Source organism: Mustela erminea, chromosome 1 (genome assembly GCF_009829155.1).
Source record: "Mustela erminea isolate mMusErm1 chromosome 1, mMusErm1.Pri, whole genome shotgun sequence".
Taxonomy (NCBI): domain Eukaryota; kingdom Metazoa; phylum Chordata; class Mammalia; order Carnivora; family Mustelidae; genus Mustela; species Mustela erminea.
The window spans coordinates 91910728-91935526 of record NC_045614.1 but is presented as its reverse complement, the minus strand read 5'-3'; the positions used below and the strand labels follow the sequence as shown (position 1 = coordinate 91935526).

The 24799-nt window shown below is 36.3% G+C and overlaps 1 protein-coding gene across 2 annotated transcripts in view; it reads left to right on the top strand.

Moving 5' to 3' along the window:
• Positions 1 to 24487, top strand: part of RYK (receptor like tyrosine kinase) — an 87362-nt gene extending 62875 nt beyond the window's left edge. For both annotated transcript variants that reach the window (XM_032333530.1, XM_032333520.1), the window contains exons 11-15: positions 3027 to 3159; positions 4413 to 4522; positions 4687 to 4846; positions 22331 to 22467; positions 23362 to 24487. In XM_032333530.1, coding sequence (XP_032189421.1) covers positions 3027 to 3159; positions 4413 to 4522; positions 4687 to 4846; positions 22331 to 22467; positions 23362 to 23473 — 652 coding nt within the window. In that variant the 3' untranslated portion in view covers positions 23474 to 24487. The remainder of the gene's footprint in view (positions 1 to 3026; positions 3160 to 4412; positions 4523 to 4686; positions 4847 to 22330; positions 22468 to 23361) is intronic.
• The last annotated feature ends 312 nt before the right edge of the window (positions 24488 to 24799 follow it).

The following is a 24799-nucleotide window of genomic DNA, read 5'->3' as shown; positions in this document are numbered from 1 at the left end:
AGCAATAAAGATACAGATATTTTTGCTGTGAATGAACATAAAACATCTCTTAGCTTCTGGGCAGCCAAGCTGAGGAACCATTAAAAGTTCATAAATCTCAATATTAGAAGAGAAAGAAACATAAATGTTCCTTGGGGAAGAAAAAAGATTTTCTAGTTTCAAATTCTGAGGCAGCTGCCTCATTTAGCTTATCATATACTTGGGGCATTGATTAATATAATGAACAGATAAACTTTTTAGTTTCACTGAGTATAAAAAAATCCCAGGGACCTTTGACATACAATACTGAGGGACTGAAGGGTTAAAGTCAAGTGGTTGAAGAATGTTATTTTCCATTGGCCTAATTGAGTCCAAGTGTAAAACTTACTTACTTACAGAGGAATGGATGGATAACTCATTCCTGAGACTGTATTTTCTAAAAAACACATTGTGTTTCCTCTGAGTAACAAAACAAGAATTGGGTAATGGTCATTTGGAAATGTCCTTCTTGGCAGTATTGGAAGTGCTTGATGTTCTCTTACGCTGACTCTAGAGGGAAGAGTCAAAAGTGTTTAATACTAGTATGTAATGTTAATCTAGTACTTTGGTGCCTACCTTGTATTCTTAGGTAGAAGATCCGCACCACTTCAGCACAGAAGTGGGAGACAAAGCTAGGATTTTCTAAGAAGTAGTTTTATATCCTGTGTAGCCCAAATATGCTTTTGCAGAAAAATGTTCAGAGCAAGTATTTGCAGTATTTCCCATGTGGCTTTCAGCTATAGGGTTTTCCAGCAAGCATCCTGTCAGGATGAATTAGCAGCCCCAGGACACCCTTAGGTGATAGAATTCCACATGCTGAATAGGGTCGATACTGGACACTCAGTGTTTGGGGAAAGTCTTCTAGAAGCAGATTGTACAGTTTGGTCATAGTTAATTGTTCTTTCTGGCTATACAGTAATACTAGGACTCCTAGGTTTTTTGTGTTTTTGTGTTTTTGTTTGTTTGTTTGCTTTTAGGTAGGTGGCACAGCCAGCATGGAGCCCAGTGCTGGGCTTGAACTCACAGCCCTGAGATCAAGACAGGAACTGAAATCAAGAGTTGTATGCTTAACCGATGAGCCACCTAGGAGCCCCAGGACTCCTAATTTTTAATGAGCAAAGCACATTGTTAATATGTAGAAAGTACATTATTGTTCTTTCCACTCATTGTAGCAGTTTGTTTCATTTCTTTTTTAAAGATTTTTTATTTTATTTTATTTATTTGTCAGAGAAAGAGAGAGCACAAGCAGGCAGAGTGGCAGGCTGAGGCAGAGGGAGAAGCAGACTCCCTGCTGAGCAAGGAGCCCGATGTGGGATTCGATCCCAGGACTCTGGGATCATGACCTGAGCCAAAAGCAGCGGCTTAACCAACTGAGCCACCGAGGCGTCCCAGTTTGTTTCATTTTTAAGGGGATTAGGGCCTACCATGCTTTTCTTTTTGATCCCTGGTGTCATGGGTGTCTCTGCGTTTCTTTGTTCATTCTCTTATTCTCATTCATGAAGTGCCAGTTTTGCATTTGCAACTCTTCTAGGCTTGAGGAATAAAAATGAACTAATGAGTTTCAGTATTCATATTACAGAACTTATCAAGCAAACAAAATACACTCAGTAAGAAATGATGCCTTGTTTTAGAATTTAACTTTTTCTAAAAGTTAAACTGGTTGTGGTGTATAATTCCACATGCAAAACATGTTTTCTTTGTGTCTTAACATTCCTTGAGTAAGAATTATAAAATATTGAAATATTTTAAAACATTTTGAAAGTCTTTTTATTATTTTTTCCACTGGACTTTGTGAGAATAATTTTTACTGTAGGTTAAAATAGCTGTGGAAATAAAATTTATTTATTTTAATAACAACTTACTTTAATTACATCAGAAGTACTTCCTGACAGAGTGATCTTGAATTCTTCTTCTGCTTGTAGTTTGGCTTTCCATTGGCCCAAGTTGCCTGTTGGCGACCATCTAAACACTGAGTACTCCGAGCTCTCACTCTGCGAGCACACTGGGCAAGACTGAGAATTGGATGCGTTCTTGTCTTAGGTCCCCACAAAACCTTCCCTTCGTCTGCCTTTTTCTTGTCTACAGAACCAGTTTCTTCTCTCATCCACTCTTCCTCTAGGTCCCAGATCTTCCTCTTTATCCTTTCCTTTATAAAAGGGCAGAATGAAAACCAGCCGTTTGTACTTTAAAACGTGTCCTTGCAGCTTGTTACCTCTTCTGGAGAGATTTTAACGATTTTATCAATGAGATAATTAAGTAAAAAGTTACATAACCTTGAAGAAAAATAATTTCCAGATACCAGTGGAAAGAGGTATCATTAGGCAATAGGATAAAAGTATTTATGTGTGCCATGGAAATTTAAAGAGAAACAAGACTGTTACTATGTGCTTTGGCTTTATTTATAACAGCATTTTGTGGTTGGTGTGATGCCATGTTAGAGATATGGAAACTAAGGTCAGGAGAGAGTGTTGCACAGACTATCCATAAATGGTAAATTTAGTATTTAGAAATCAGTTCTAAGTCCCATGTGACCAGCTAAGGACATCTTGGCTGTTGTGGCAGTTCCATCCTCTTTGAGGTCTTCTTGATTATCATATTCTCGTTCATAGTCTGCCTTTTTTTTTTTTTTTAATGTTTTGATGGACTTAAGGGGATCTCATAATACACTCATAATGCATCAAGTCATTTTTTAAATGTCTCTGATTACCCCTTAAGAGTAAAGATTTAGTGTATGTATGTAATGTTAGAGTGTGTCTTCAGAGAATCCAGTTCACAGGAAGCAACTTCGAATTTACTGCTTTTCCCTATCAAGAAAGTACGTATGTGGAAAATACTTATGTCTAGTTTCAAAGGGCATTTGTTAATTTTACTACATTTTTAATGGTAATCATGTTTTTAAGTATGTTTGAGATTTTCTTGTTTTAGGTTATCTTTATTACTTTTTATTAAAAATAAGCCCTTGAGGATTTAGATTTCACTTGTTCTCCTGATTTCTTATTATTTTGTAGAAATCTTCTTCCTATTACGCATGTGTGTATAGAAGAAGGAGAAAAACCCATGGTAATATTGCCTTACATGAATTGGGGGAATCTTAAATTGTTTTTACGGCAGTGTAAATTAGTAGAGGCCAATAATCCACAGGTGAGAAAAATTTTCCCTTATACCAATTATTTACCAGGAACTTCTGATTGTATCTTTGAAAGTAGATGTTAACCTTCTTAATATAAACTGTGTAAAAGCCTGCAAAAAGAAACTCAAAATGTGCCAGAAGATATTTATAATCTGTTGATTTAGAGGAAGATGGTTTATGATTCCAGTCTTGAAGATTGCACTTTACTGATGCTAAAGATCTTCCTTTTCATCCATTGTGTGTTTATTTATAATCACCTCAACTCTAACACCATCTCAGTCATTTTCCTGATAACTCTTTGAAGGTAATAGTACTAGATCTCCCTTCTAGGAATGGAAACAGATTTAACTGAGTCATTTGGTCCATATTGTATCAAAACCTGGTGGTGACTGGAAGTCTGGATTTTGGAGATAATCCACTTATTTTTAAAATGCTTGGCTTAAGATGTCAGTCACTTAAGAGTTTCCTTCTCTTCACTGCTTGTGTACATAGCTGTGAAGCATTTGGCTACATTCCAGACGCATGATGGTAGTTGTCCTAAAGTCTAGCTGGTGTTTTGTTTTACTGTAAATTGTAGCCACATTAAGTTTGTTTTAGGGTTTATAATAATGTACTTACTACAGTTGCCAGGAGAAAGTGGATTCAAAGGCTGCATTGGGTGTTTGACTTAATATGTCAGGATTAAAGCCAGGGTTCCAACAAGTTGTTGGAGGCCGTAGCCCATCAGTATCACCTGAGGAAGAATTTCATTCCTCAGCCCACAAGACTGGCATCCTGGCTCTACAGGAGCACATCAGTAGCAAGAGCTGTAGACTTCCATTAGCTTGAAAATGGTCCTCAGAGATCATCTAATAAAAACTTTTTTTTTGAGTTTTTAAGAAAAGAACAGGCTATTGAGTAATAAGCATTTGAAATTTTACCTTGAGAATCCAGCATTCATGAAACAGATATTTATTGAGCAGTTCTTTTTGTGCTGGATGTTGGGGAGCTATACCTGACAGATGAGAGGGGCAGTGAAGTAAATGGTAAGTTACATTACAGAATGGTAAGACTGTAGTAGATACAGATATTAGAGAGCTATGGGAACATATTCTTGGTCAAGAAGTAGCTTTTTAAAACTCTAGTGTAGGCATAAAGAAGTATTTTGGGATTAAGAAGTATTCTGTCTTTTGGGATAAAGAAGGATTGTGGGATAAAATAAGTAGCTGACTGCCATCATCATTTTTGTGCTACCTCCAAACATCTTTTTTTTCCCCCCCAACAGGCAATTTCTCAACAAGACCTGGTACACATGGCTATTCAGATTGCCTGTGGAATGAGCTATCTGGCCAGACGGGAAGTTATCCACAAAGACCTGGCTGCCAGGAACTGTGTGTGGGTGCCATGAGCTTGTCACTGTCATTTCATGTTTAGTTTTCTCTGGATTTGGGGTTCTGTCCAGGAGCCACCGTGGGCATTATATGGTATTTTAGAGTAACTGTGATCCATATGTTTTAAATACACCAATTGTATTTAATGTTCATGTCTTTACTTTTCAGCATTGATGACACACTCCAAGTTAAGATCACAGACAATGCCCTCTCCAGAGACTTGTTTCCCATGGATTATCACTGTCTGGGGGACAACGAAAACAGGCCAGTTCGGTGGATGGCTCTGGAAAGTCTGGTTAATAATGAGTTCTCCAGTGCTAGTGATGTGGTAAGTGCTGGGACTCCTGGACATCAACAGGTTTTATGTTTTAATTTTTTTTTTTAATCTGGTAATTGTTCCCTGACACGTTTCATTGAGAAAGCTAGTGTCATTAGCTCCATTCAGCCAGTTTATGGAAAGAAGCTGTGACCCGTACCATGATCTTTTACTGTGTGTAATCACAGTTCATCCTCAGAACGGCCCTGTGAGGAGCTGTGAACACTAAGAAGTAGCTGGGTACTAATACCCCAGTTTGAAAGGTGGCTACTAAGGCTTAGCGAGGTTTCCAGAGCTGATTATTTTTCTTTTCTTATTTAAGTCTCAGAATGACCAACTTGTTGCCAGATGATAAAGATTTATTGTTTTCTTCTTTTCAGACAGCCTTTTTCAACATTTTGACCTGTGTTATTTATAATTCCCCAGATGTCAGTCTCTTCCCTTTAGTCAGTTTCTGAGTAGTTCTGCCCACCAAAGCAGATCATAGACTGGATCCTTTATACTTAGTGATGAATAAATAGTTTCAGAAGCAATGTTTACTTGTAGGTAATTTGCAGATATTTTAAGTTTCTTTTAACTTCTCACTTTTTAGTCTGATTTGAAAGATGGATTATTTTCCTTTCTCTTGCTTATTGCAGTTTATTATTGTAGCTGAACAGGTAGAGATTAGGTAAAATTTCTGCTTATCAGAGAATCAGTTATCATATGGTTTCACTTATTTGTGGAGCATAAGAAATAGCACGGAGGACATGGGGAGATGGAGAGGAGAAGGGAGTTGAGGAAGTTGGAGGGGGAGATGAACCATGAGAGAGTATGGACTCTGAAAAACAATCTGAGGGTTTTAAAGGGGTGGGGGTTGGGAAGTTGGGTGAGCCTGGTGGTGGGTATTATGGAGGGCACGTATTTTGCATGGAGCACTGGGTGTGGTGCATAAACAATTCTGGTACACTGAAAAATTTTTAAAAAATTAAAAATTAAAAAAAAAAGAAATACGAAAAAAAGAAAAAAACTTCTGCTTATACGGTCCCCCTCTGTGGCCACTCAACGATGTTAGCGTCATCACATAAAATCTTATAGAATTGTCTGCTTCAAAGTTTCAACTGTAAAAATTGGGCTTACTGTATCATTGTATTTTGTGTCTCATCAATATATTTTACTTACAGTATGGGGTTACCCTTTTACTTCTAAGTTTGGATGCTCTAAGGATCACTCTCTTAATACAGTCATTTCCTCAGTGTATTAGTATCCTCTGGATGCTATAACAAATTATTGCAGCCTTGGTGATAAAGCAACAGAGATTTATTCTCACAATTGAGTTCTGGAAGCCAAAGGTCTGATGTCAAGGTATAGACAGACCATGCTCCCTCCAGAGGCGCTAAAGGGGAAACCTTCCTTGCTTCTTCGGCTTCAGGTGGCTGTTGGCATCCTTCTTGGCTGGATCACTCTGCTTCATGTTCGTATCATCTTCTCCTCTGTGTATGTCTGTCTCTTAAAACTCCTGCCTCCCTCTTATGGAGATACATATACTTGCATTTAGGACCCGCCCGTATAATTCAGGATAAACTTTTTTGAGGGGAGGGAAGGGTTGCATTTTGTTTTTGATTTTGCTTTTTCTCAAATAATATGAAAAGAGAAAGCAGAGTTTGATTTTAAGCTAGCCCACTCCTGCTGTATTGAATATCATTAGGGACCAATTATATTCTTACTGATATGGTATTAGTTTTGGGGGGTTGCTAGATATTTATTTAGAAGTTCTGAATTATAGCTGGAATTCTATAACAGCTTTTACATTAAGCAAAATTGTTTTCACAAGGGTACAGATGAGTTTAACTTTGGTTTTAGCACATAGCTTTAAAACATAGTATTAGTTAAACTTAGTACTGTATGGTTTTCAAATCTACCCCTTTAATAGAAAAGCTTGTATCTGAACATTTTTGAAAGCAAAAAAGTAAAAGGAACTTTGTTGAATATTTTCTTTGAAAATCTTACTCTGGGGGCGCCTGGGTGGCTCAGTGGGTTAAAGCCTCTGCCTTCGGCTCAGGTCATGATCCCGGGGTCCTGGGATCGAGCCCCGCATCGGGCTTTCTGCTTGGCAGGGAGCCTGCTTTCTCCTCTTTCTCTGCCTGCCTCTCTGCCTGCCTCTCTGCCTACTTGTGATCTCTGTCTGTCAAATAAATAAAATCTTTAAAAATAATAATAAAATAAAAAATAAAAAAAAAATAAAAATCTTACTCTGTTGTTGATTTGAAGTATTAAGTCACCCATCTCTTTGAGATCTTTTTATTTTTCCAATGGTTGATTTTTGGAATTTATGATTTTGTTACTCATTGAAATATAGCATAATTGCCTTAGCAGAAATGAAGGGGCAGTGGTGGTGACAAAACTAGTCTAATGGGCAGGAAATGGATGTTTCTTAAATGACAGATACGCCATGTATCTTCAAGAGATTGGGGATTGTTTGATTATTCTCTTAGAAAAAGGAGTATTGATTGATAGCTATTAATTAATTGACAGGTAATAATTCAAGGGGTTGTACAAGATGGCCAGTAGTGCTGTTTGCTTGCACATGGAAGCCCCCAAAACACACTTTGCTTAATTTAATGTATTTATACAATATAGGGGCACCCCTGCTTTTTTAATTCTTACATTAAAACACAAATGTTAAAGAGTGCTTTTTAATATTTGTATTGAAAATATGTACATATAATCATCCTCTGTTCCTGTTTTTCCTTTATAGATGGAGTTGGGGGTTCAAAAGCTACATTTAATATGGTACTTTGGGGCTGAGAAACTTTATACATAGTCATATACAGAATAAGTAATGTAACCCCACTCTCACCAGAGTCTCCGAACATGTAAAATACATATTTCAGGTATAAATGTTAACACCTATTTCTGCCTTGGAGAGGGCATTCTCTTTGTCCTTTAAAAGATCCTTAACATTTTGCATTTTTCTTATAGCTTAAAGTTCTATGGGATTTGTTTGGAAATACATTAATGTTTTTATCTTAAAAATAATACATTGCCTCTCTTGCTTGTGTTTTCAGTTTTTACTGGAAGGATTCAATACTTAAGTATGTCAGGATTCTTATAATGTTAATGTCAGCTTTTAACTGTTAAACTTAGGAAATATGCACAACTAGATTTTGACTAGTTATAAATCTCTTTTATTATTTTCAAGATATGACATCATCTTAGGCATTCTTAAGAATTTCTGGATATTGTTTTTATTCTGTTTTCATCAGATGTAGATATCACCATAGATTTTTTTTTCTGTAACTTTCTTTTCCTTTATTTGAAAGTAGATTTCTTAAAAAAAAAAAAAAAAGAAAAGAAAGTAGATTTCTTGATTTATATCTTCTTTCAATTATTTAGGTAATTATAATAGCTAACATAATTCTGCTGTTAAGATACTACATCCTACTAAGAGACTAAATGCAATCAGAAGTGCACAATTAAGTTTCTTTCTTGGTGCTTTTTTTGTCTTTACAGTATTACATTGTGTTTAAAAAACATTTTCTTGGGGAAAAACAAGTCAAGGAAATGACTTCCATGCTAATCTTATCAGTGTGACTTATAGCAATGAGGAGACTCTTTAAGGTATCTGAACAGTTTTTAGGGTGTAGAGTAAATTAAAATGAGTTCCTGTGCCTTTACAATATTTATTTTGTGAACTTTAAAGATGACCTAGAAGAAGGAGGGAAATCTGCAGAGTTATCTAGATACTGTATCTACAGCAGAGTGCTTCTTACTGCTCTTGTTTGCCCAGTGTAAGGGAAAGTCATTGCCACACCCTGAGCAGGTTTGAGCAGGAGAAACTCAAATTCATAATATACCCATGAAGAGTGGCCTTCTGAACTACTGTGGTATCGAAGAGAAAGGTACAGATTTCAGAGAATGCTTACCATTTTTAGAAGTATGGAAAACTTTCTGTTTTATATTTTTTTACTGCTAATTTTAGAATAATGCTTAGATTCCCAGTATTTATTCATTTCCATTATGGTTGCAGATTTTACACTTCAACAACCTTAGACTTATTATTCAAACATGAAATTCACAATTTAAGAGGAATAGCATTACAGGTTGACAGATTGTAGCTAACACTTGTTAGCATAACGTATAAACTTATTGAATCACTGTGTTGTATACCTGAAAGGAATGTAATTTTGTGTGGCAACTATACTTAAGTAAAAAAAACCTAAATAAATAAAGACTAGCATTAAGTGGAATTGATATAAGACAGATATAAAGACATTAAGGAAAAGCTGGAGAGGTGAAAGGATCATTCATATTTTAGGAAATAAAGATTTAAAGTTTAATATTATTAACATTAAGAATATATTATTTAGTTGTATTTAATAATATATTAATAGTCCTGGTATTTTCTGGAAAAGAGGAATAATAAATGGATTTACTTTAGGAACAGTTGTATTTTCAGAGGTGACTGGTTGTTGTCTTATGATCAAGTATTGCCCTTGATGTATTTTCTGTATTAGGCTCTACCTAAGAATAGATATTTTCCTCAAGAGATCTTGTGAACATCCTTTTCCCTTTCCTTCCTTGTCCTTACCATTCAGTTTAACATTTACCTTTACACAGCCTGTGTTCTGATGGAGAAGTATCTAAGCATCTAGTACACTAGAGGAAAGTCTCATCAATAGCAGATATGTGTGATAGCCTGGTAGGTATCCAGTATTCCCGCTTATGGATTCTAGGGCAGATTCATAGCAGAAGTGCATGCTCCCACTCGCTTGCTCGCTCACTGTCTCTCTCAAATAAAATCTTTTAAAAATTTTCAATTTAATTAACATATGCTGTATTATTAGGTTCAGAGGTAGAGTTCAGTGATCATTAAATACATACAATACCCAGTGCTCATTATATCACGTGCCTTCCTTAATGCCCATCACCCATTTACCCTATCCCCTCACCTACCCACTTCCAGCAACTCTCAGTTTGTTTCTGTAGTTAAGTGTCTCTTACGACTTGTCTTTTTCTCTGTTTTCATCTTATTTTATTCTTCCTTCCCTTCTCCTAGTTCATTTGTTTTGTTTCTTAAATTCACATAAGAATGAAATCATATGATATTTTTCTTTCTCTGGCTGATTTATTTCATTTAGCATAGTACTCTGTAGTTATATCCATATTCTTGCAAATGGCAAGATTTCATTCCTTTTGATGGCTGAATAATATCCCATTGTGTGTGTGTGTGTGTGTGTGTGTGTGGGTACACGTACATACCACATCTTCTTTATCCATTCATCTGTCAGTGGACATCTGGGTTCTCTCCATATTTTGCTATTGTGGACATTGTTGCTATAAACATTGGGTGCATGTGCCCCTTCAAATCACTATGTTTGTATCCTTTGGATAAAAATACCTAGTAGTACAACTGCTGGGTCATAGGGTAGCTCTATTTTTAACTTTTTGAGGAACCACCATACTGTTTTCCAGAGTGGCTGTACCAGCTTGCATTCCCACCAACAGTGTAAGAGCGTTCCCCTTTCTCTGCATCCTCGCCAGCATCTGTTGTTTCCTAAGTTAATTTTTAAAACCAACTCTTTTTTTTTTTTTTAAAGATTTTATTTATTTGTTTGACAGCTATTACAAGTAGGCAGAGAGACAGGCAGAGAGAGAGAGGGGGAAGCAGGCTCCCTGCTGAGCAGAGAGACTGATGTGGGGCTTGATCCCAGGACCCTGGGATCATGACCTGAGCCGAAGGCAGAGGCTTTAACCCACTGAGCCACCCAGGTGCCCCAAAATCAACTCTTAATCACAGGGAATTGGTAAAGAAAGATCCACACTCCTTCCCCTGGTTTTCAGAGCCTTCTGTTTACTGCCTTATCTTCCCTTTTTAGTTTTATATTTTCCATTGTACGTTTCCTAATGTCCTGCATTTCATCCAATCTGGAATTCCTCTTGGGTCCAAAGACATAAGGTACTTTAATGCCCTTCGATGTGGTCTTCTTTGGATCCCCAGAGAATTTTGTACTTACCTGATGGCACCTACCACTGCTGCCTTATATTTTTATGCATGTCATTCTTCCCAGAATGGGCAATGGAAATTTTGCTTTACTTATTTTCCTTTAGTATGTGTTCCATAGTTATAGAATTGAAATTGATGTACATATGTGTACCTTTTGGGTCACTTATTTTAAGAACATTCATGGCCGGCTATGTTAATCTTATCTCCGGAGAGCTGTGTACTTGAATGTGTTAAAGAATCCTGAATGGCTCATACAAACTTCTTACCATCTTTATTTTCATGCTGAATCTCACATTTCTCCTTGTCTCACTCTCACAGACTTTGCTTCAAAGATTTCATCTCTTTTGACTACAGTTGTTATTTATGAGTACATTTATTAATTGATCTCTGTGCACAGAGACTCCGCTCTTAACTGTCAGATACATTGCATATATGTCTACTCTCCTTGCCTCCTGGGGCCCATGTTTCTGAAAGCATCAGTGCAATCTTTGATCTGTACTTTTCTTTAGTTCTGCTGTTGGAGTAAATCTTAAGTCAGTGTGAAGATACAACACAGTTGAAGACGACAAGTAGAATATCTGGTTTGGGGAAAACATGATTGATTTGATATGAGTCATGTTGAATTCAGGATGCTAATGGATGGGATATGGGTCTGGAATTCTGAAAAACATAGAAGCAGGATATTAGAAATTGGACATAAGCTTCATTAAAGTGAAGATTGAATGAACAGGAGGGTTTGATCCCAGAGGTAGTGAATAGATAGTAGAAAGCCAAGGGAAGAATATAGGGAATATGTAGTTTCAGTTAGCGAGAAAAGAAAGATGAACAAAGAATTAAAACAGTAATTGAATGCTGTGTCATAGAAGCCAAGGAAAGAAATAGTTTCAGGGAGACTTTCATTTATAAATATACCTGCAGTGGTCAGAAAGGATTAGGAAATCATTGAGGGCATTTGAATGAGTGGGTTTAGTAAATCATTAAAGATAGATGTGATTGCTTTGGGCTCTGTGGGAGATGTTAAAGGGGGGGCAATATGTAGATTATACATAGAAGGAGTACAGCTATGAAAGAGAGTGAAATGATCTTGATTTGATGGGATGGCAGGATAAAGAGAGGCTTTTTTTGGTTCATTTTAGGCTAGGGAGAAAGAGATTGGACATGTGGTTTTTCGGGGGAGGTCCAAGAGATGATTGGTGAATGGGCTCAGGAGGCCCCAGTTAGAGGTATACAGGTCTCGGCATGGGAAGAGGAGTACCTTTCTTCTGGGATGGGAATAAAGCAAGAAATAGAAGGAGAGAAAAGGTACAGGAAATTCTTGAAGAAGGATCTCTCATTGGGGTAACTTCACTAGGGTTCACAGAGTGAAGGGAAGGGACAGAAAGAGTAAGAAGGACTGTAAAGTTTCCACATTTGGTGAAAACTATAAATCCAAACAGATCTAAGAACTGAACAGACCCCAAATCCAAGACTTGAGAAGAAACTAAACCATAGTGCATTATAATCAAATTGCTCAAAACTAATGATAAAGAGAAAATCTTAAAAGCAGCCAGAAAAAAAACCCCAAAACCAAAGCAAGTTACTACACAAAGGAACCAAGAAAAGGATGGCAAAGGAACCAAGAAAATTGGAAGCAGTGCAAGGGAGTGACAGTTAAACATTTTAAAAGTACTTTTCAGAAAAAACCCTGTGAACATAGAATTCTGTATCCAGTGAAAATATCTTTCAAAAGTGAGGGGGAAATAAAGACTTTTTAGAAATACCAAAGCTGAAATAATTGCCATCAGCAAACCCATATTACAAAAAATGTTTAAAAAGTCCTTTAGGAACCGATGATACCAGATGGAAATACAGATCTACACAAAGGAACAGAGAGCACCAGAAATGTTAACTATATGCATAAATATATGTCTTACTGTTTAAATCTCTTTAAAAGATAATTGAATACATTTCAGTGCCCCCCCATTAATAAAATAGAAAATACTTAAGGATTTAGATTTGAAGTTGGTTGATAGTATCAACCAACTTAATCTAAATGACAACTACAGAACACCCAACAACAAGGGAATCCGTATTCTTTTCAAGGGTACATGGAATATTTACTAAGATCGTATTCTGGGCCATAAAACTAGTCAGTGAATATAAAAAGATACAATTCATACAAATAGGGTTTTGTGAACACAGTGGAATTAAATTAGAAATAAAAATAGGAATCTAGAAAATACCCAAATATTTAGAAACTAAATAATACACTTCCAAATAACCCGTGTATCAAAGAAGAAATCAAAAGAGTAATTACCAAGTATTTAAACTTGAATGAAAAAAATACTATATTTCAAAGTTTGGGGGAATGTTGCTCAAAGGGAAATATGTATACTATTAAACATCCAATATTAGAAAAGTCTCAAATCAGTGACCTTAATTTTTACCTTAAGAAACTGGAAAAAGAGCAAATTAAACCACAAGTAGGTAGATGAAAAGAAATAATATAGATAGAAGTCAGTGAAATATGAAATAGAAAAACAGTAGAGAAAATCAATGAAACCAGTGCTTGTGAGAGTACTATTTATGATAAATCTCTCACCAGACTAAGCAGGAGAAAAATACATTGCAAATTAACAATGTAGTAAATGAGATAGTTGATAGCATTACAGATCTTCACAGGTCTTTGTTAGTAAGAAGATTATGAACAACCTTTTCCCAGTAAATTCACACACTTAGCTGAAATGGACAAATTCTTTAGAAAATAACTTTCAGAGCTCATTTAAGAAGTAGATGATCTGAATAGCCCTTTATTAAAGAAATGGAATGTTTAGTTAAAAACCTGCCTGAAAGAGAAAACTTTTAGGGCACTGGCATTCCAAACATTTAAGGAAGAAATAATATAAATTCTGTACACTCTCCAGAAAACTGAGGAGAGAATACTTTCTGATTGATTCTGTGAGGTCAGCACTACTTTGAAATAGCACCAGACAGAAGAAGAAAACTATGTATCATCATAACTTATGATCATAGATGCAAAAATTCAAACAAAAATTTAGCAAATAGAATCCAAAGTTTATTTTTAAAATTGTATTTTGGCCACATAGGCTTTATCCTGAGAATGCAAGTTTGTTTTACCTTTTGAAAATCAAGCAGTGCAGTTTACCGCATTAATATACTAAAAAAGAAAAGCTATATAATCATCTCAGGAGATGCAGAAGAAGTATTGGGAAAAAATCCTCAGTTCATTCCTAATAGAAATTCTCAGCAGTGTAGGAATAGAAGAGAGCTTTCTCAGTCTGATAAAGGACATCTACCAAAACCAAAAACACCTATTGCTAACATTATACTTAATGCTGGAAGACTGAATTATTTTACCTAATAACAGGAACAAGACAAGGATGCCCACTCTCTATCACTTCTCTTCAGTGTTGTATTGCAGTTCTAGCCAGTATGCTAAGGCAAGAAAAGGGGGGGGGAACCCAACAGAAAATATTAGATAGGAAAAAGTATTTGTGGCCAACAGGATCATCTATGAAGAAAATCCAGTGTGATATACAAAATAGTTACTAAAACTAATAGTGTTTAAAAAGATTATAGGATACAAGATCAATTTTTAAAAATCAGTTTTATTTCTATATACAAATAATGAAAAGTCAGAAATTAAAAGGTTTTTTTAGATCATTCTTATTGCATATATGTGACATATAACACTGTAAATTTAAGGTTACAGCATGTTGGATACATTTAAATATTATAATGCTTGTTGTAGTGATACACACTATAATTATAGTACAGTATTTTTGTGTATATTATATTATGCATTAGATCACTGTGGCTTATTTACAACTCATTGCAAGTTTGTACCCTTAAACAGCATCAGTTTTATCCTCGTATTCCTCATCCCCCAGTAACAACCATTTTACTTTCTATTTTTCATGAGTTTGACTTTTTTAGATTCCACATGCAAGTGATACCATATATTACTTGTCTTCCTCTGTCTGACATCTCACTTAGCATAATATATTCAGGATTCATCCTTACTGTTGTAAATGGCAGGATATCCTTCCTCATGGCTGAATAATATTCTGTTGTGTATATACCACATCTTTGTATGCATTTATCAGTCGATGGGCATTTAGGTTATTTCCATATCTTGGCGGTTGTGACTAATGCTGCAGTCAACATAGGGGTGCATTTATCTCTTCAAAATACTATTTTTATTTCTTTTGGGTATACCTAGTAGTGAAATTACCAGATCATACATAGATATATTTTAATTTTTTGAGGACTCTCCATATTGTTTTCTTTCCCTAAGCTTTTTAAAAACATTAAAGTATCTAAAACTATTTCTTAGGAATATATTTGACAAAAATATGAAGTATCTACACAAAACTATAAAGCATTATTGAGAGAAATTAAAGATCTGTATAAATGGAGAGCTATACCATTATTTATCGATCAGAAATCTCAATGTTAAGATGTTAGTTTTCTCCAAGTTGATCTATAGTTTTTAACACAGTCCCAAAGAATAGTTTTGCAGGCTTTTAATTTTGGAGGTAGAAATTGATTGACAGATTGATTCTAAAATTGATATGGAAATACAGAGGACCTGTAATAGCCAGAACAGCTTTGAGGAAAAAAGTTGGAGGTCTGATTTAAAATTCCGCTAATCAAGACAGTGTAATGTTGGCATGAAGGTAGATCAGTTAAACAGAACAGAATACCTAAAAGTTGACCCACATATGTATGGACAGTTAATTTGCAATAAAGTGCAAAGGCAGTTTGGCGGAGAAAGGATTATCTTTTAAACAGTCCTGGAGCACTTCAATATCCAGCTACAAAAAAATGACCTTTGATCCAAACCTAGCTCCATATATACAAAAATTAACTCAAAATAGATCAGAGATTTGAATGTAAAATCTAAAACTATAGCACTTTTAGAAGATAACAAAGAAGAAAATCCTTTGGAAGTTTGTGTTGAGCAAAGATTTCTTGGGCCATCTAGTCAAGATCCCTGGAAGAACAAATCAGGCTATCAAAATTTAAAACTTGTGCTCTTTGAAATATAGTATTCAGAGAATGAAAAGACAAGTCACATTCAGAGAAAATATCTGCAAATCATATACCTCTGATAAAGGAAATAACATGCAAAATATATAAGGAATTTTTAAAACTCAGTAACAAAAACGGACAACATATTTGAAGAGATGCTTCACCAGTGAGGATATACAGATGGCAAATAAGCACATGAAAATACCAAGTTCATTAGTCATTAGGAGAATGCAAAGTAAAACCATGGTGAGAAAATATACACCCATTTTTTTAGCTAAAATTAAAGACTGACAATTCCCAAGGATATGGAGGAACTGTAGCTTTCCTACGCTGCTTCTGGGTAATACATATGGTATGTTCACTTTGGAAAAACAGTTGGACAGTTTCTTAAAAAGTTAAGCATATCTGGAGCACCTGGGTGGCTCAGACAGTCAAACATCCAACTCTTGATTTCTGCTAGGGTCATGATCTCAGGGTTGTGAGGCCCAGCATGGAGCCTACTTAAGATTCTCTCTCTCCAGGGGCGCTTGGGTGGCTCAGTGGGTTAAAGCCTCTGCCTTCGGCTCAGGTCATGATCCCAGGGTCCTGGGATCGAGCCCCGCATCGGGCTCTCTGCTCAGCGGGGAGCCTGCTTCCCCCTCTCTCTCTGCCCCTCTCTCTGCCTACTTGTGATCTCTCTCTCTCTCTCTGTCAAATAAATAAATAAATAAATAAATAAGATTCTCTCTCTCCCTTCTCAGCCCTTCCTCCCCCCAGAAGTTATATCTGCCATATCCAGATATTTTGCTCCTAGATAAATGAAAGCATATACTCTTACCAATACTTGTACACAGGTGTTTATAACAGTTTTCAGTAACTAAACCTGGAGATAATCAAGTGTCCATCAACAGGTAAGTGGATAAACGAGCTGCTGTATTCATATAATGGACTACTATTCAACAATGAAAGGGACGAACTCTCAATGCGGGCTGTGTCATAGATGAATGACAGAATCATTATTCTCAGTGAAAGAAGCTAGGCAAAGAAGTGTACTGTTTGAGTGAGTCCAGTTATATAAAATTCTAGAAAATGCCAACTAGTAACAGGAAGCAGATTCATGGTTACTTGGGGATGGTAGAGATGGCAGTGGGGAGGAGCTGGAGGAAATTATTCTAGAATAGGAAAATCTTTTGGAGGTGATGGATATGTTCATTATTTTGATTGTGGCAGTGGTTGCAGGAGAGTATACATATATCAGGTCTTATCAAATTGAGCACTTTATGGCATTTTATTGAGTATCAGCCATCCTAAAATAGAAATAAAAACTATCTTTGTTTTCTGACCAGTACTGCTAACATATCTAAGATTAATTTCTAAATTTGCTAGCTCTTAAGACTAAACAAAGACTTTGTTTAAATATTGAGTTCCAGGCTTCAGAATTACTAGGATAGGACTGAGGAATCTATACTTGTAACAGATACTCTAGATGATTCTTCTCATCTTTCAAGCTTGGAAAACACTTGACCCAGATTAAATTAATTGTACTTTGGTCATCTGAATCCCTTTTCATATGTGAGTAGGGGGTGTTAGGTTTCTAGTATTAACAGAAAGGCCAATCATAAAACATCTGATTGTGCTGCTTTCATTGTGGTCAGATGAGACCTTTTAGAAATGGACAAAATTCTTTTCTCAGCAGTGTGTAGTAAGTACACTGAGGTCAGCCTTGCCTGATAAATTCCTGAAGAAACAGAGTGGAAGTCTCTTACAGCCCCAGCATTAGTTAATATTACATTAAAGAGTAGAAAAGAATCTTATTTATATACTTTGACAGCTGACATCATTGTTTGTTGTTAGTGAAAAAAGTTTCATATCCTGTATATTTAGAACCTATAAAATAACACAAATTGGGAGAAAAAGTAAGGTTAATAAAAGAACATTGTTATTCTCTAAATGTTCTTTAAACGGATGTAACAGCAGCCTTTCATAAAACTCTGGAAAAAACAGCTTAACCTTATTGCCCCCTTTCAACAACGTCAAACAAAAGGAAATTATAGAATAAGTCTGTCGAAATTTTAAATGACTTAGTTATCAGAAGACTTTAGAGGGCAGTTTTTCCACAAATCATCCTCATACTATTTGGTCTTGATTTTTTTTTAAAGAGTTGGTGAGCCAACATGTAATTAATCACTTTTGTTGACTTTTAAGGAAATGAAACAGCAGTGTACCCTTTGGCTTTATTGTTCTTCGTTTTGGTGTTTTTTAGTGTTCCAATATGTAATATGAGAACCTTAGGTGGATGCTTAGTGTTAATAATATAGATAAAATTATGTGAAAGAAGTAGTTTTTTAAAGTCAGCTTACACAGATTATACTGTTTTCATACCTGGGTACCTTCCATACCTCACATATCAGCAGCATTACTGTGAAGGCCCCTTACAGTCGAAGTTGTTAGAGTGTACCTCCCTTGTCATTGGATGGGTTAGTCCCTGTGTACAAAATGGGAGTATCACTTATTACTCATTCCCATTGTTTCTTCCTCCTAAGTCTAGTTTGGATTGATTATTCCTTTTCTACAGCTGCTGCCACAATTGGTGAATAAGAACAGATCCATCTCATTTCATGAAGAAGGGATGGGAACACCCAACCAGTTTTACTTCTTTGGGCTCTGTTCCATCAGAGTAGTGAACTACCTTCCATATGGAAATGAGACATGATTTTTAAAATCATTTTAATTACTAGTTACTAAAAATTACTAAAATGTGAAATAAGCATTACTAATCACCGTCATTATTTTAAAAAGTTTACCTAGAGTACACTTTTAAGATAGACAGATTTAAGATAGACAGATACCTGGATGTATGTAGGCACCTTCCTTTAACTTTTATTAATTTGAAATCATTTTTCCATTTTTAAAGCATTAGTTTTTTGTTTTTGTTTTAATTTATTTGACAGAGAGAGCAGAAGCAGGGGTTGCCGCAGAGGAAAAGGGAGAAACAGACTCCCCGCTGAGCAGGGAGCCCAACACGGGGCTCCATCCCAGGGCCCTGGGATCATGATCTAAGCTAAAGGCAGACGCTTAACCAACTGAGGCACGCAGGCATCCCTTAAGCTAGTAATTTTAAGGAACGTTCTAGTAGGCTCTGTCTCTATGGAGATTTTTTTTTTTTTTAAAGATTGATTTATTTCAGAGAAAGAGAGAGTATAAGCAGGAGGGGCATAGGAAGAGAGAACCTTAAGCAGATTCCATGCAGAATGCAGAGCCCACTGTGGGCCTCGACCTTGAGAGCACTGCCTGAGCCAAAATGAAGAGTTCGATGCTTAAACAACTTGGGCACCCCTCTATAGAGATTTTAAAACTACACATGCATTTGCATCTGTTCCTCCCTTCCTCTCCCCCTACCCCCTTCAAGAACACAGACTTCTGGGATGGGCATTGCTCCACCCTGATGATCTGTCAGTGAAAATGATACTAAGTTCCAAAGACTTAACTTTATGGTTATGGTATTTAAGGGAATGCTGGCTTCAAAATGAATTGGGAAATACCTTCCTCTGTTTTTTGAAAGGGTTTGCATAGGATTGTGATGTAGGTTGAATTGTGCTCTGCTGTAGAAGTTTGAATTCACCTTAGAATGTGACATTATTTGGAAATAAGGTCATTGCAGATAATAATATTAAGATGAGGTCCTACCCAATTAGGGTGGACCTTAATCCAGCATGACTAGTATCCATGTAAGAAGAGATACAGACATGTGAGGAGTGAATGTCCGTGAAGGGCTGTGTCTGTAAGCCAAGGAGCACCAAGGACTTGTGGCCACCACCTGATGCTGGGCGTGAGCAGGGAAAGATCCCCATGAGTTTTAGAGGGAGCAAAGCCCTGGTACATCTTGATTTTGAACTTCTAGACTCCAGAACTGTGGAATAACACATACAGTTGTTTAAGCCATCTCGTTTATGGTACTTCATTATGGCATCTGTAGGGAACGAACAAATTCGTCCTGTTTTCTTCTTTCAACTTTGATGGGATTCACCCAGTGAAATGAGATACAGTTTTCTTCGTGAAAAGATTTTTAACTATGGTTCAATTTCTTTTTTTTTTTCCTTTCTTTTTTTTCCCTAAGACTTTATTTATTAATTTGAGAGAGAGAGAGAGAACCAGTGGAGGGACAGAGGAAAAGAGAGAAAGGAAAAGCAGGCTCCCATGCTGAGCAGGGCTCCATCCCAGGACCCCGAAATCATGACCTGAACCAAAGGCAGACGCTCAACCCTCTGAGCCAGGCAACCCAAATTCAATTTCTTTAATAGATATAAGCTACATAAGTTTTCTGTTTATTCTTTTTTTTTTTTTTTTAAGATTTTATTTATTTATTTATTTTACAGAGAGAGAGAGATCACAAGTAGACAGAGAGGTAGGCAGAGAGAGGGAAGCAGGCTCCCTGCTGAGCAGAGAGCCCGATGTGGGACTCGATCCCAGGACCCTGAGATCGTGACCTGAGCCGAAGGCAGTGGCTTAACCCACTGAGCCACCAGGCACCCAGGTTTTCTATTTATTCTTACGTCTATTGGTAATTTGTGTCTTTTGAGGAATTTGTTCGTTTCATCTAAGTTACTGAACTTAACTGTTGTTGCGTTTATATTTTTTGATGTAATCATGGTCCCTCTTTCATTTCTGATTATCAGTAATTTGTGTTCTTTATTTTCTTTGATTAGTATAGCTTAGTGGTTCTCAACTTGGGGCAATTTTGTTGTTCTCAACAGGGGCCAGTTTTGTCGTCCCCATCAGGGGACATTTGGAGGTATTTTCAGTTATCACACTTGGGGCATCAAGTGAGTAGAGATCCGGGATATTGCTAAACATCCCACAAGGTACAACAAAGAACTGTGCAGCCCACAGTATACATAGTGCTGAGGTTGAGAAACCTGTCCTAGAGTTTATGATGTACCCCTCTACATTCAAATAATATTATACCATTTGTGTTTAACATAAGCACTTAATATTTCCATTTGTCATCTTCTTCTACCCATTATGCTACTGTGAGCATACATTTTGCTACTGTACACATTATAAACCGCACAATACATTGTTACTGTTTTTGCTTTAAACAACCCATTAAACTTGAAAATAAAAAAAATCTAATTGTTACTCATATTTTTAATACTGTGCGTTTTCTTTGTAGATCCAGATTTCCATCTCAGCTTCTGTTTGTCTAAAAAGTGTGTATTTTTGCCTTCATTTTTGATGTATATTTTGGTTTGGTATAGAATTCTCCACTGATATTTTTTAAATACCCTAAAAGGTATCTGTCCACTGGGTTTTTGTTTTGTTTTGTTTTCATAGATTATAATAAGAAATAAAATTATTGTTCCCTAATACAAGGTTTTTAAAAAACCTGTATATGTTAGGAATTATTTCTGGATTTTGTTACTATTGAAAAATAATTACTTAAAATGTAATGCACTATGCTCAGATCTTGCAAACAGACTTGTTTTTAACTTGTGTTTTTTCCTTTTCTCTATTTCTTTCCCCTTCACTCATTAAAAAATTTTGGTTTTTGGACCAATTACTTCTCTGATCCTCAGTTTTCTTACCTGTAAAATTGGGTTACCAGTTCTTCTCACAAGTTTGTTGTGAAAATTAGATGGAGATAAAGGATTCAAAATGTCTAGAACAGAAGGGCCTCATAAAAATGTTATCTTCTCATCCAGTTTAGCTGTTCTCATCTCAGGGTTCATAGGTGGCAGCAGATAGCAGGAGTCCCTGCTCTGAGTCCTTTCTGGCTGTATGGCAGTAACTCTGTGTAGACATGTTACCTGCCCTCTGCATAATCCCTATGAGCCACTGTAACCATAGCTGAGCCAAAATGGGGAGCTCTGGTTGGACCATGCTTGTCACTGCTTTTGATTTCTGTTTCTACCAGTAGTTCACATGTTGATTTTAAATAAATCTGATCTTTTACTCAGGCAAGATTAGAAAATCTTTTTTCAGGATACCTTCATCTGTTAATTTCAATCATTTAAGTATAGTGAAAATCCATGACATCTTATATTTTTACATAGTTTACATAGTTAACTTATTCAGAATTCTCTTCCCTCCAGTTAGGCTAAAGTTAAATTTATTTTCCACTTCTCAATTATATAGATTAACTATACTTATTCAATGTAACATTTTTCATATTAAGAAAATTTTAGACATAATTAACAGTTTGAGGTGGTTGGTTTTGTAATTAGCAGTAAAAACCGTTCTTTCCAAGGGATCTAATCACCTTAGAATATATAATATATTATAATATATAGTAATAATATTCCTATTAAAGGGTGCATTCATTAAAATGCTTTTTTCTCCCAGCAGGAGAAACTAGCTATGGTAGACTTCTTTTTGTAGATAATATTTTGCTTTCCTTAAGAATCAGGTGCTATTTTTGGTCCATACCTGGTCACAGGCAACAGCACTCTGACAAGTGTTTTACATTTCCTTCATTGTGTTTCTCCTTCTTTCCTCAGTGGGCCTTCGGAGTGACACTGTGGGAGCTCATGACTCTGGGCCAGACGCCCTATGTGGACATTGATCCCTTTGAGATGGCCGCATACCTGAAAGATGGTTATCGAATAGCCCAGCCAATCAACTGTCCTGATGAGCTGTGAGTTTCTCTGAGCTTGAAGACGTGGGTTTCATTCCATTTATGATACTGGGATAAAAGAAGAAGAGCAGGTGTCCGTATTCATACAGAGACTTCCCTCTGGAGAGTAATGACTCTTTGGACTTGAATTAGACTCATAGAAAACCACAGAGTCAGCCTTGGACATTAGAACGTTTTATAGTTCTTTTACTTGTAGTGCTTGGTCTAATCTGAGAGACCAATAATGTACATGGTAAGGAAATACTGTGTCAGTTATTCTGTGTAGAGTGAGTATCCGAGTTTTATCCTTAGTTACAGAAAACCTCTCTCATTGTCATCTTGCTTGCCATTTGGTGTTAACTGATACTTAAGGAAAATGTCCCAGGCTGCGATATTCCTGTTTACTGCCTTCGTCATGTAGGTGATGTTCCCATATAAAGGGAGTAGGGTAGGTAGGAGGCTATTCAGGGGTGACGAGTGCACAGATGACTGTGGTCTTGCTTCCTGAATCCCCTGAAAGTTTCTATACCATGGTGAGGTTGCAGCTTTTGCACTGATTTTACTGTAGATCCAGGGTGCTTAAAGTTTAATCTTCCTCTTCTTCCAAGTTCTTTCTCTCAGAAAATACAGGTTATTATTTTGTCTGTGTTTTAGGGATTTACATGAACTCTCTATATTTGCTGATGTATTTTGCTACAATGTTATGAAGAGTTGAAATCCACACATAAAATCCGGATAACTCATTTTAGTTTCTTTTCATTTTAGAACTGCTAACATTGAGTAATATTCATTGATGTTTAGTATGTCATTCTTCCCATTCCCACCTTTAGACAGAAAACAACTGGCATCGAATTGACCAAAAGATTAGGAGTACTGTTGCATCATTAGCCCAATTTTCCATTTTTGTCATTGCAGATTTGCTGTGATGGCTTGTTGCTGGGCCTTAGATCCAGAGGAGAGGCCCAAGTTCCAGCAGCTGGTACAGTGTCTCACGGAGTTCCACGCAGCCCTGGGGGCCTATGTCTGACTCTCCTCTCACAGTCCCACGGCATCAGGAGCATGGTGCCTTTTGGGACTCCCTTGGAACCAGTCATGGATGCTTTGTACGTCATGCACCACCAGCAGAAGCACATATGCCTTCCGGAACACTGTGCCTTAGGAATGCTTTAGGATCGGAACTTTGAAAGACAGACTTAATAATGTGGAATATTTTCTAGATATCATTTTTATTAGATTGAACTGAAAGGGTTTTTTATAAATTTTTTGGCCCCCAATTTTTTAAAACATAGTTACTTTGGACTAGGGGTACATTCTTACAAAATAAATAAACAGTTTTTAAAATTGTTTAAACACAGATACTTGGAATAGCTATCTTAGTGCCAACTGCTTTTTCACTTTTTTACTTCATCAAGGTAATGTAGGTGATTCACCTTTAAAGTTTGGTTTTTCTTTTTCAATATTTATCACTAGTCCTGGGAATGGTTTGTCTTCAAGATATATTACTTTTTCTTAGGAAAAGGAAAACAACACAAAAAGATGTCTGGTTTGCCTTGTATAGGAAAAGACAATATTGGAGGAAGAAAACTTAAAAGCTAGGGTAAAAAAAATAAAAAAAAAAAACCTTAGAAACTGTCCTTTTGTGGGAAACTGTTTCTTTTTTATTGTTTTAATGAAAATTATTTCTGCTTTCTTATTTTGGGGAAAGTAGAAGATGAATTCATTGAAACACTTAAATTTCCATCAGCCAGAAGTAGGCTGGGGACAGGTCAGTCAGTAGTAAACAATGGTCATTTTATTTATTTTTTACTCTCTGGAAAAGGAGATGATACTATTCCAGAAAGTGAAATCGTGTTTCTAAGGTTAAGAATCCCTTTTATTGCACCTAGACTAGTGCTGTGCACAGAGGGGGTGTTTCAGTTGTTCTGGATAGTGTAAAAAACAAGAAAGTAAACTGGTGAATTTTGTGCTTCAAGGCTGGTTTAAGTATAAAGTTGTTTCTTAAAACACTTGAAAAATTAAAAAGATTTGTTTTATATTATAATAGTATTGAAAATATTGTTCCTAATGAATGATTGGTTGTGTTTGGTAAGTCTTTGAACATCTACCAGCTAGATAGATAAAACCCACGTAATCAGGCTCCTAAGCCCTAACAGCCGACTGTACTCAATCTCCTAGTTCTAATAACTTGGGATCATTATCACAAGGAAGTATTACAACATTGACACTTTTCTCCAGAGCCATTAAATGAGGGATATATATGTATTTATGCTTGGTTGTAGTTGACCTAAGGCAGAGTTGAATGAGAGTCCTAAATAGTTAGGCCTATGGGTGCCTGCCTCTACTCCTGTCCTCA